Source organism: Temnothorax americanus, unplaced genomic scaffold, assembly GCF_048541705.1.
Source record: "Temnothorax americanus isolate GAGA-0224 unplaced genomic scaffold, ASM4854170v1 Scaffold16, whole genome shotgun sequence".
Taxonomy (NCBI): Eukaryota; Metazoa; Arthropoda; class Insecta; order Hymenoptera; family Formicidae; genus Temnothorax; species Temnothorax americanus.
Window position 1 is genome coordinate 853,681 of NW_027509297.1, and position 12,570 is coordinate 866,250.

General features: G+C 34.6%; 2 protein-coding genes, 1 long non-coding RNA gene and 2 other non-coding genes across 10 annotated transcripts in view; 4 read left to right on the forward strand and 1 right to left on the reverse strand.

Moving 5' to 3' along the window:
* The window catches only part of LOC143895439 (xaa-Pro aminopeptidase 1), a 32,756-nt gene extending 22,783 nt beyond the window's left edge, over positions 1-9,973 (forward strand). Inside the window, exons 2-13 of one of the 4 annotated variants that reach the window (XM_077402524.1) lie at positions 2,641-2,867; positions 3,356-3,397; positions 3,921-4,100; positions 6,488-6,605; positions 6,911-7,289; positions 7,578-7,698; positions 8,069-8,432; positions 8,657-8,890; positions 8,987-9,150; positions 9,278-9,373; positions 9,473-9,701; positions 9,787-9,973. In XM_077402524.1, the coding sequence (XP_077258650.1) occupies positions 2,641-2,867; positions 3,356-3,397; positions 3,921-4,100; positions 6,488-6,605; positions 6,911-7,289; positions 7,578-7,698; positions 8,069-8,432; positions 8,657-8,890; positions 8,987-9,150; positions 9,278-9,373; positions 9,473-9,701; positions 9,787-9,809 (2,177 nt within the window). In that variant the 3' untranslated portion in view covers positions 9,810-9,973. Of the gene's footprint in view, positions 1-2,640; positions 2,868-3,355; positions 3,398-3,920; positions 4,101-6,487; positions 6,606-6,910; positions 7,290-7,577; positions 7,699-8,068; positions 8,433-8,656; positions 8,891-8,966; positions 9,151-9,277; positions 9,374-9,472; positions 9,753-9,786 lie in introns of those variants that run through there. The other 3 variants (XM_077402523.1, XR_013256328.1, XM_077402525.1) reach the window with 3 other exon arrangements.
* Trnaa-agc (transfer RNA alanine (anticodon AGC)) lies at positions 2,285-2,357 on the forward strand. The gene has a single exon. It is a non-coding gene; the product is annotated as a tRNA-Ala (tRNA).
* Positions 5,477-5,692, forward strand: LOC143895647 (small nucleolar RNA U3). The gene has a single exon (XR_013256388.1). It is a non-coding gene; the product is annotated as a small nucleolar RNA U3 (small nucleolar RNA).
* Positions 9,440-11,518, reverse strand: LOC143895465 (NADH dehydrogenase [ubiquinone] 1 alpha subcomplex assembly factor 4). 3 transcript variants are annotated; one of them, XM_077402576.1, is made up of 6 exons: positions 11,389-11,518; positions 11,016-11,172; positions 10,789-10,880; positions 10,277-10,505; positions 9,990-10,169; positions 9,440-9,753 (listed from the first exon to the last, which is right to left on the reverse strand). In XM_077402576.1, exons 2-5 carry the CDS (start codon positions 11,158-11,160, stop codon positions 10,000-10,002), a joined length of 636 nt encoding a protein of 211 aa, XP_077258702.1. In that variant the 5' UTR covers positions 11,161-11,172; positions 11,389-11,518; the 3' UTR covers positions 9,440-9,753; positions 9,990-9,999. The 3 variants fall into 3 exon arrangements, with proteins under 3 accessions (XP_077258702.1, XP_077258703.1, XP_077258700.1); XM_077402577.1 differs by having other exon boundaries at positions 11,430-11,452; XM_077402574.1 differs by having other exon boundaries at positions 11,278-11,423.
* Positions 11,519-11,528: 10 nt separating this feature from the next.
* Positions 11,529-12,342, forward strand: LOC143895478 (uncharacterized). Its single transcript, XR_013256330.1, has 2 exons — positions 11,529-11,969; positions 12,052-12,342. It is a non-coding gene; the product is annotated as an uncharacterized LOC143895478 (long non-coding RNA).
* Positions 12,343-12,570: the final 228 nt, after the last annotated feature.

Genomic DNA, 12,570 nt, shown 5'->3' on the forward strand with positions numbered 1-12,570 from the left:
ACATTATGTGTTGTGCTTTAATACTTCGACGTAGCTTAGAAAAGATTGCAAAGCTATACAAATAAATGAATTTATGTTTATATTTATCGCACAATTAATCGACAGTTATACAACAATCTATGAAACATTTTACCATTTATGAAAAAGTTATAAATAACTTTAATTATATTTATGATTATCATATAAATATCATGTTAAATCCATTTTAATTTAAATCATTTGCTTTCTTTTGTCTTTAATGAGAAATAATGCGATACAATGCTTCACCATGTGTGAGACAATATTCTTCTTCATTCCTCCGATATAATAAAAAATCTGTTATAGAAAAAAAAATGTTATCCTATACATTTGAAATTATTTTATTGACGATATAAGCTCCACGTGCAATATCCGATTGTGCGCAACACAACGGGATTTCTTTTCTCCGACGGCAGTTGTCTTTCGAACAACTGATGGAAGAATTAAGGGATAAGGAGAGTTTCGCGAATGCCTAATGGGACGAAAGGGGTGAGGCGGCGTGACCTTTACAGTGCACGGGAAAATTACAGGGAAAATTACCTGAGCTGAAAATTGTAAGGTTACATCGGAGTAAAACTTTCTTACTGCACGCTCCTACTTCCCTAGTAATATATTTAATATTACTTGATGTTTACGTTAAATTATTAAATTAAACAATACGCTGACCCGGTTACGATGCATTATATAATGATAAAATGCGCGAGGGGGTGGGTACATGATTCTCTGGCCCGAATTATATTCGATCCGTTCTCCACACGCACACATTCGCCCACGAAATTGATCCTTCCATCGCGAGCGGCGAAACGCGACGGCATATCCTTCCAACCGCGTTTTGCCTAGGTAGACGGACTCTCGATGACGCGAGAAAAAAAAAAGATAAATGAAAGGAAGGAGAAAAAGGCACGAGCGTGTTTAATCGATTGGTCGTATATACTACTTGGAAGACGCCGGTGAAGGTTCAATATGCACGTAACGATCAAAACGTGCGTTTCGGGACGATCAAGCTCCAAGTTCGATATGCTTTCCTGGTATACGAGCACCACTTAGCACACCCTCTGGATTCCCATGGGACGTGTACTATACGTAATGGAAATCAAACTAGTTTCCGGTCAATGAAGTCACGTCACGTTGCTCACGTGTTGTCCATTGTATAGAGTCGTAAGACTCTAAAAACGTGGTGCATCATGAATATATTGCTGAAACGTTTAAGTATATACGAGAATCTTCAGTTTGTCAGATACTCGCACTTATAAATCGCTTCTCTCATGGATTATCAATTCAATTTTCTCGACTTGGTGAATTTCACCGTTGCTCTAGATGCGAACTGCTATAATTAATTCCTGATTGGGATTCCGAAATAACAGCTTGTGTTTTATTTTGTTTTGTTTCGACTTAATGCTTTTGATACGCGCATTTAATGCATAAAATCCATTTTAAACAAGATATAATTCCTGTCAAATTTCACACACACACACACAATAGAATTCTATTTATAATTTTATGCGACGTGTAATGCAGAAAAATTTGAAGAATCAGAATACAAAAATATATAAAGTAACAAGTATCTCACACATATACCTAATTAAAATATACGGCATGTAGGGCATGTACATTATACAATTATGAATAGAATTCTAGTTCCAAAATCTAATGTAAATTATAGATTGTCGAAAGTGCACTTCGAAATACATATGTATGTATTACGATTAATTTCGACGAAGGTGCCATGCAGCCCTAATTTCTAGACTTGATAGACAAAAAATCCTCGTAAGTCTCCATTTTGATGAATTATGATATAATATATACTGTAGCTACACAAAGCTGTTGTAACAAAGTCATCATTAATTTAGAGACTTCTGTCAAACAAATCATTTACTTTTATTTAAATCTTATCATTTAATAGAACATTTTTATCAATAGATACACATGTGTATATACTCGTACGCTTTATCTGGAGTAACTCTCTCTTTTACAAAATCAGATAATAATTCTTCAAAAATCTATTTCGGTGAATTTACAATTACAACTAAATATGATTTATGATAATTATTTCGTGTTCTAAATTATACGTCGTTTATACATATGTAAGGCTTGCACTTATATTTTGTAAATAAGTTTTGGACAAAAATAAATAATGTGATATACATAGTATAAATATATGGATACGCGAATATTTAATAATAACAATAATAAATATATACATATACATATATATAGGTATATATGATGGAATACATCAGTACAAATTAGAAATTGCCTTATAGATGGGGGCGTAGCTCAGATGGTAGAGCGCTCGCTTAGCATGCGAGAGGTACCGGGATCGATACCCGGCGCCTCCATTCCTTTTTTTTTGTTTTAAATTTGCTATTTTATTATATTAAAATTTTAAACAGATTTTTTTACAGTATAAAAATACAATTTTTCATTATTTAAATTTATTATTTGTTGAGATTAAGATATATCTCTATAAATTCTTACTCTAAATTTGTATACAAGTTACATTTCTTTACACCTTTCTTCCATCCTTCTTTAATATCTGTTATATCTATTTCCCGTTTTGCAATTCAACTTCTTTTTATTAAAAATGTCAGGAATGTGAGGAATGAAACGCATTTTCTGCAGGATTAACCAAAGCCGATACCATCAGCACACTGCCGAAGCCGGAGCATAATTATAATGGGGCCGAAAGATTATATTGTCCAGTGAACGCTTATGCCGAGAATCAACCGGTCAATCGACACGACAGTTCTCTGCGACTGAGACAACTGAGATCCGAAATGGTTCGGGTGGCGGCAGTTCAAGGGCCACCTCTCGATGGTTACATCGTCACGTCGGACGACGAGCATCAAGTGAGTTATACCGTCGAAATTAACTCCACTCGATATTGACGATCATGACTTATCTGTCCAAAAGTCTATTCGTATCTTGATAATTGGCGTATCATTGGCGTATTGGTAGTAGTCTCAATTATAAAAAAAAACATTGCAATGGATATCACGATATCATGATCTGGTTTGCGTTCTTCATTTATCATTAAGATACTAAAGAATGTAAAGTTGTTGTAAAGATGTAAAAAATAAAAAAATGTAAAAAAAACTCAATGTATAAGTATATTATTGAAATTGTGTAATCACTTCTCGAGAAACAAATAATTTACTATCGATTATTTCGCTACTATCTCGCTACTAATTAACTACTTGCATTATAAGAGATCAAGTCTGTAATTTTATTTTCATCAAATTATCTAGCCGATTGATAGCGATGTTGATATGTCCGCATTGATCTAAATCAATTTATGCTCAATGTTGTTCCTCACATTATATGCTTAAATTTTCAGACAGTGAGCTTCGTTTCTCATGGCCGCGATGGCCCTTTAGAGGTATATTCGCGTGGTGTAGCATATTTGAAAGCTTCTCTTAGTATCAAAAATAACATTTTGCATAATTACTTTGGCTGATACGCTATAAACGGCCATTCCGTACTAAATTTTTTTAAATGAGTTTTATTCTTTATTTTGAGTGCAGTGTCCATTGACTCCATATGTTTCCCAACATTTCACTAATTTAATAAACATTTCACTAATTTTAAAATTTAACAAAATGAGAAAAATATTTTTAGGTGTATCAAACAATAAAATTTAAAACTTAAAAATACACTTTACATGTATACCTGTTGATTACTTTTAATTTTCGACGGTGAAGTGATTGGGGGACATCGATTTCAGTTGAAACATTATAGCTTTAGCATTATTTTAATGCTCATTGAGCATGAAAATTCTTTTTCGAACTACTTTATTTAATATAAATAATAAATTGATATTAATATTAATCGCTCCCGGTTGTTAATATTAATATCAATTTATTATTCTTTTATTAATAATACAAATCGTTCTTTTCACCTAGAGCGAGGCCGTGGATCCACATGATATGAGAAGAGAATTTCTTACTAGATTCTATGGAAGTGCTGGAGAAGCTATAGTAACTATTGATAAGGCAGTACTTTGGACTGATGGTCGATACCATATTCAAGCAAACCATCAGTTGGATTGCAACTGGATTTTAATGAAGCGAGGTGAACGCGACGTGCGTAAAATTGATTCAAATATTTTCATTATCTCGTATCGAACAAAGTCTTTATTCTTTATCTCAAATTTACGTGCTCGATCATCGGTTTATTATTTATGTACTTATTATTTTTTCAGTACGCGTTATATTTTCTGTCTCTATAAGCCGTTAATGAAATAATCTAAATTACCCATCACAATAGATGCCCAACTTCTTTCTAGTTAAATCTAAATAAATTCGTCTTTAATGCTCTTATTATTCATAACAACGATTTATACAATCCATTAATAAGATCTGAAGACAATAATAAAATTCAGAATAATAATAAATATTAGAGTAAATATATGTATATAGCATATTTACTCAAAATTCTATTAGAACTTTTTAATAATTACACCATTAAAAATAAGAGCATAAAAACAAATTAAATAATTTTTTTATCCAACAAATTCAATTTGTACTAATATTAACAACCTGGTAAAAAAATGTATATAAAAATATGTATAAATATATATAAAATATGTTCAATATATCTATGTTTTCTTTTTTTTGCATAGTCTCTCCGTATATAGGAAAAATAATAGAAAGATTAATCGAATACATAATTTTTGCATTGTTTTTTTTACAAAAGGTAAAATTGCGAGATTAAATTATACAATATTCTATATATAATCATACTTTACATTTATATATGATGAATCTTTTCTCATTTCCTGAACCTTTACTTTTTATAAAAAACACAATGCTATTAATTATTTTTTAAATTACTTTTTAACTTTTCTTGTTATTAGTATTTTTCCTATATATATATGTACGAATAGAGATTATATAAGAAAAAGAAAACCCCTCTATACATATATGGGTATATATGTATGTATAATTATATAGCTATAATTATACACAAAAAAAAATAAAGTTGTTTCAATTAAACGTCGACGTCACGGGCTGCCACAAGCGCACATAATTAATTCAATTGGATATTGTTGGACCAAATATTTAAATTATTAAAACAATTATTTGATGTTTTTTGTTCATTAATATTGATGTTGCATCAATAAATTTTATCTCAATAACACTGATGCTGTTGATACATCTTTTTTTTCCGTGTATATACGTTATACCTATGTATATGTATAAATTTTTATATGAAAAATTGTTTACCGAGACTGCTTTCTGCTATCGTTTATTCTTGTCTCGATAGGTAACCTCATCGGTCCCCAGATGGCGATACCGTCTGGATTTATTGTTAGAGCCAGACGGTTTACGACTATCGCTCTCTCGCACAAATTTAACTGCTCTGCAGTCTACTAGAGGGCTACGTTAAAGATCATTTTCTCGTGTTTAAAATTCTACCACAACTGCTATATCTAGCCATGCTTGAGCGGTGAAACTTTAAGATCATACTTCACAGGATCAGTTCTGTAGGAGTTGATCTCATTCTCCCTCCCTAACATGGGAGTTGATGTAACCATGAAGATGAGGAATAGTCCTCTTCTCTGAGCGTGAGAACGACACGAATTCCCGACTCGTTTCGAGAATTCTGTCATCGATGATCGTTCGCTCTTCGCACCTAGTGCGAAGGGGGTGGGAAGAAGGACTTTCTGAGTGGTTACCTTTTTAAATAATAACAAAAATAATAAATTTATTCTATATTACCGTTCTGGTAAACAATATACCAGGGTTGCGTGGTCCGATATTCACTGCTAGTAATGAAAATCGGTAATATACATGACGTGAACTTAATAGATTTTAGTCTAAACAGAACATAATTTCTTGCGCTGGAATAAACGACGTGCACAGCACAATCGATTGATACTTATTTCGAACGTAGAATGATGCGTATAGCACGTCGTCTGTTTTGCTACAGTTTTATATACATTGTGTTGTTAGTAAGCGCAAATACAAATTATATAAATAAAATAAATTCATTTTTTTATAATTTGTTTATTAATGTGGTTATATATACATGTATGTACGAAACAGTCTGTTTAAATTTTTTATAGAAATAGTTTCTCAAGTCAAATAATATAAAATAATAATAAATTAGCATTTTGCTGCAAATTGTTTTGGATGGATTGGGCTTACACGTCTGTGAATTATCAGCGCAAGAGATCGAAACAAAGCTCAACTAAAATCAGATTTACGATTAAAAAGGAGAAAATCATTTAATATTTAAATGGTGAAAGGATTCTATTTGACATTACGAATATTTTAAAAGGAGCTATCGCCAGTAACGTTAATGTTCTCATTAACGTTACTGGCGATAGCTCCTTTTAAAATATTCGTAATGTCAAATAGAATCCTTTATAAACAAACACTGAATAAAAAATTGCAGATGTATTTTGTAATATTTTTAATATCGCAACATATTAACGTTTAATTAACTATTTCTATTTAATGTTTAGGTGCCAACGATAACAGAATGGTTAATACAAGAATTCGAAAATCGATCGGAAGTACGTATTGGTGCCAATCCGAAATTAATACCCGCATTTACGTGGGAGATATGGGAGAACGAATTGGGTAACGAGAAACATTATATCGAGCATTTCTTTATCGCGGTATTGTTCAAATATAAATCTCACATATTTTTATTGTCAAAGAAGATAGCTTGTAGATCAATATCAAAATCTATATATTTTTATTATGTACGAGAATTTTGCTCTAATTAATTATAAAATGAATACTTTTCGGTTCAAAAGTTTCACTTTCAAGTCTCGAAACAAATCCTATCGAAGTAGTATCGTTCTGTGCGAGGCCGAGGAGCGGCCGAGGAAGCCGAATCCGACCTTCTTTCACCTTCGACTAACAATCCTATTCGTGTTCAGCGAATTCGCCCGTAAGATTGGTCGGGGTCCGTAACGACCTGGTGGACTTGATCTGGCAGGTGGGCCGGCCTGAGTACAATCCGCACGCGGCGTACCCGCTGGCGGACGAGTACTCCGGCAAACCGTGGCAGGAGAAGGTCCGGAGTATCCGGCTGGAAATGGAGCTCACGTCGGCCGACGCGCTCGTCGTCACCGCCCTGGACGAGATAGCGTGGCTCTTCAACGTCCGCGGCTACGATCTGCCACACACGCCCGTCCTCCGGGCATACGCGATCGTCACCCACGGTGACCTGCATCTTTACGCGCCACGTCACAAGATCCTGCGGTCCGTCGACATACATTTGAAAATCGACTCCTGCTCCCACGCGAACTGCGTCAAGTGAGTGATGAGTCGAGGCCCGGAAATTATACGGCGTCGAGAGAGGAACTCCTGGCAAATTAAGATAAAGAGATGGGACACGATATAGACCAAGCGGGACTTCTATTACAGAAATAAAACTCGCAGGATTCGGTTTCACTTTGAATTTTAAAGAAAGTAAAAGAGCTTAGTTTCAAACAGTTATACAAACTCCAGATATTTCTGAGTTCTAAATTGTATAAGAATTGATATAACGACTAACAAGACCAAGCAGACTTGCATATAATGACCGGCTTTTTATCGTTGCAGATGGCACAATTACACAGACATTTGGTACGATTTGAAGACCATGTCGCAAGTTTGGAATACAGTTTGGCTCCCGTCGCCGTGCGGCTACTCGCCGGGTGCGTCCAAAGAAATATACAATTCCGTAAGTGTGACCGCGGAGATAACAGTTTTGCGGATATTTGGAACTTAAGAATACGTATAATACATGATCTTCCTTCGAATAAGCGATTCTTCAGCATACCCTACCTCAAGTTTGTTATCGAGCTTCAGCTGTCTAGATTAATATTATTTTTAGTCCAAAACCTTCCGAATATAAAAAACCACTTTCTCTTACAAACGATGATTGTAAAGACTATAATTAGCCTTAATTTATTGTCTAATTCGATATTGTATAAATCAATAAAAGAAATTATATGTCAACGGATTAAATTTTTGAGAAAATGGAGAGGAAATCGAGTCGAGTGAAAATATCTGGATAAATACAGCTAACACGTAAGAATCTTTTTTTACAGATTCCACCGGAGAAGAGGCTGGCTAAGGCCTCGCCTATAATCGATTTAAGAGCAAAGAAAAACAAAGTCGAAGCGGCAGGTATGAGAAGCTCTCATCTGCGGGACGCGATCGCCATGTGTGATTTCCTGGCTTACATGGAAGAGCAGTACAAATTCGACTCCGAAGGATGGGACGAGATGCAAGTGGCGAGGGTGATTAATGAAATTCGTTATGAGCAGGGTGGCAATAGGGGTATCGCTTTCCCGACGATCGCGGGATACGGGCCGCACGCCGCTATGCCGCATTACGAGCCGAATAACTTGACGAACATTAAAATCGGGACCACGTCCACATTAATGATCGACTCTGGAGGACAATACTTGGGTATAAAACTTCGAATCTTTTCACTCTGCTTTCTTAGAAAGTAACTAGTCGAATTAGATAGAACAAAAAAACTGATTTTAAATTCAAAATTAATTTTATAAAAAGACCTGAATCGCCCTTTTTTATTTTTACTTCGTTCGATTGCTCTTTTTTTCCCCGATTCCTCCAATTCTTCGCCAATCAAGTAACCGAGACCTGAGAAGCATGATGAAACTATTTGACAGATGGTACCACAGACGTGACCAGAACTCTTCACTTTGGAGTGCCGACCGACGAGCAGAGAAAAGCCTACACGAGAGTGCTGATCGGTTCGATCGAATTATCGTCTTTGATTTTTCCCAGTGATCTGACGGTAGATCAATTGGACGCTGTCGCGCGAAGACCGTTGTGGAGCACTGGTTACGATTACATGCACGGGACTGGTCACGGAATCGGTCACTTCTCTTCAGTTCACGAACGTTCGTAATCTGCAGTTTCCTGTAAAATAGTTGCGTCACGAGAATATGGAATTACAATTGATGAAAGCCATTCTAGTGGAACAATACGCGTTGCAGCGCCTATCAGCTTGTCGTATTTCGGATACAAAGATTCAATCGCAGGATGCTCCGTCAAGTTAAAGCCAGGATTCTTTCTCTCAAACGAACCGGGGTATTACAAAGAAAATGATTTTGGAGTTCGTTTGGAGAATGTCCTTGAAGTAATTCCGGCTGACAAATTGGTACATCTTGATACATTATTATCTGTATATACTTTATGATTATATACGTATAACTAACAGCCGCGCTACTATTTCATATTAGCAGTTTAATTACTAGCTTTTAATTGTTAGCTGATAATTGTTTCAGGCTCATAATGGACGAAGATTTCTCAAATTCAGAGACATCACTCTAGTCCCTTACGAACCGAAACTTATCGATGTCAATATGTTAACGCCGCTGCACGTAAGTTTTAAATCCATTACTCCACAGCTGTTGAATTTAATTATTATAACTACAGAAAATCACAGGTTCTTGCAATATTAATATATCTGTATCACATAGCGGCGTTGGCTAAATAATTACAATAAACGTATACGAGAAGAAGTCGGCGCAGAGTTGAAAAAAAATTTAAAAATGAAAGCATTTTACTGGATGATGGTGAAGACTACGTCCATTCCAGAAACAGGTTCAAGTGGCCACTTTTTTCCTGACTATTCTCAAGCGATACCGTCTACCAGTAGACAATTCCATGTTTTAGTTGCGATTGTTGCCATTTATCACGTTGTAGCAAGTAAGAGATATTCGAACAATTTATGCTTTCGTATAGGATTTATTCGTTGAGCCTAGAATAATAATAATGCCAATTTTAATTGCAGATTTCATGAGAATAAGCGACTAAACTGGGAAACCTGTCGATCACGTTACTCGACGAGTATTCGTGCATTGTGAAACTTTTTTTATCATAAAATGTACATTATTTCCAAAGGTTGATATAGGGTATCATATAATTACATTTAGGCAGGAAAAACATAGAAACAAACTTTAATAAATTATTTTTCTATATACATGTCTGTATTACTTATTCTTTTTCACGTCTCTTCCTCCTTTTTCATGTCTTCCTTCTTTTTGATCTTTTTGCTCTTTTCGATCTCCATCCTGCTTTGGTCGATTATTTCTTGAATTTGATCTGTCATTGGTTGTGGACTGTTTGCCCCGACAGCGACAGTTACATAAAGTTTAAAATATTTCAATATATCGTCTAAAACAATACAAACATGTAAATCTATAAATGTTAAGATGTAAAGCAAATATAAATCTGTTAAGTCTCAAGTTGATTTTACTGAAGAAACAGATGAAACTACATACCTACTACTTTCTTATCTATTTTATATTCGGAAGCTATATTTTCACTACTATGTGTTACTGGATCCTGTTTATGTTGCAAAAGAAATGTGAGAGCCTGTTTCAATGAGCACTTTCCCTCGGATATCACTGTAGATTCGTAAGGCTCATACATAAATTTATTCTCCCCGATGTATCTATTCCGAGGTAAAGGCTTGGATTCTTTCGTCTCTTCTTTCGGCTCTTTTATCTCCTATACAATACACCAAAGAAAAATGTTGGAAAAATTATATATATATATATATATATATATATATATATATATATATATATATAGACATATATGTATACAGAAACTAATATAAGGCTTTCAAAGACCTAAGCTTGGATCGCACAACTTTTGATTGTAATTGATTGAATATCCCAAAGCTTTACATCTCGATAATTTCGATAATCAAATCAATCAAATGTATTCGTATTCAAAAATTCTATTAAATATAGTATCTAAAAGTATTGACAAATTTAAAATGTCATACTTGCGGGTCTTTTGATGTAACGAAAACATCTTTCAGTCGTTGATCCAGTTGTACGTTTTTCTTGTAATGCTCTTCCAGGAAGCGTGGATTTACTGACAAAGGAACAGAAAAAGGATTACGTGACTAAAATTGAAAGTACGAATAAAGCGGATATCTCGGACATCATTTTTTAATTATGGTCACGTAATTACAATTTGGAATAGACATTATACTGACGACTCAATTACCTTCGTCCGTGAGCTTCCTTTGCTTATCCGCGGCTGCATATTGAGGCGCGGGTATCGGCTTTTCTCGGGAAATGATTTTCTCCGCGCGATTTGCGATATTGAACGTGCGGATGGGTCGTGTAAACACCGAGTAAAAATTTCCCATGGCTCGAGTGACCTGCCGCAAAACAGACTATTCGTTATCTTGATGAAGATGAATACTAATAATGAATACATGACAAATCATGACATAAGGTTATTGTTAATTTTAGCTGTGATATACCTCCTGCAGTCAAAGAACGCAGGGGTTTGAGTTTGTACAACGTGCTTGGACAACAATTGTAACATGCGATTGAAAAACAATCACATTTTACAAGAAAAGGTATATCTTAACCTTTCCGCGTCTTTCTGCTCCGGCTGCGTTCCGAAACTCACCAAGAAAATTGAGTTGCAGGAGCTCTCTGCCACGTTTGCGTTCCAAAACGTACTAAAGAAGAGACATCCGAGTTTTTCGCTAAGGCCCAGTTCAACAATGGCCAGTTAAGGAGGCTCTTACCCGGCTGCTCTAATCAATGTAGCAACCGAAAAATTATCATTAATAATTGGTTATAAAATTATCGGAAAATTAAATAAAAAAATAAATAATGATTTTTACATAGTGTAAGAGTAAGTTATATGTTCTATTAGTGTAAATATTAAAATTTATACAATAAGTCAGTTGACTACGTCAGTGCTAAAGAGCAGAACATGCGCGTGTCACAACGTCGTCTGTAGCAGTCTGCAGCTAAGTGAGGTGTAGCCGTGTAGCGTTGTAGCGAATGATGCGATGAAGAGATGGAGCCAAAAGAAAGATATAACGTGAGAATGCTGAGAGGGAAAATGAAAGGAAAATTCGCGAAAATAAAGGTTGTCAATGCGCGAGAGAATAATTATGCCGCTACCATACAGCGCAGAGAAAAGACATGTGCAAGTGAGGTTAGAAAGAATAATTAACATTGTTTACTTTTTGATTTTCAAGGTTTGATTGGCAAATAATTGAAACTTATTGTTTATATAGGTACAAAACAATTCTCCGGAATGTTTGCATGCAGAGGATTCATTAGGGTCTCGACGGATAGTGAATTTAAAAGTATTTGGACAACAACTGTGGTGCCTTAGCTGCAACATTGCATTCTTGGAAAACCAAGAATTACCAATAATAAGAGAGTAATTGACAAAATATGTGATATATTTACTCTGCAAGAAAGCTGTGAAAAATAATATTTTTCTAAGAAATTATGATAAGTATAGTTGATGTGTTTATGTATATAACTATATATATTTATAAATAAATAAATATATATATATATATAATATTTACTTGTTTACTTAATTAATAAAATGAATAAAAGATGTTTAAAAAACGCATTTTACTTATTTACGTGTAATACAACATTTGAAACTTCGCGCGATTTTGACACTCGGAAGATCATTCGTCCTAACCTGTCGTACGTCATATTAAAACTACAATATCTTTTATAACTAATCGTCAACACCAAGTTTTTTTCTTATCATTAGAAAGATTATTATTTTAACT

Bases quoted from the DNA above. Each gene is read 5' to 3' on its own strand.
- LOC143895465 (XM_077402576.1), bottom strand. From the start codon at position 11,160: ATGGGAAATTTTTACTCGGTGTTTACACGACCCATCCGCACGTTCAAT. The intron at 10,506-10,788 runs GTATGACATTTT...TGTATTGTATAG, and splicing joins TTACATCAAAAGACCCGCAA to GAGATAAAAGAGCCGAAAGA. The intron at 10,170-10,276 runs GTATGTAGTTTC...GTATTGTTTTAG, and splicing joins AATAGATAAGAAAGTAGTAG to ACGATATATTGAAATATTTT.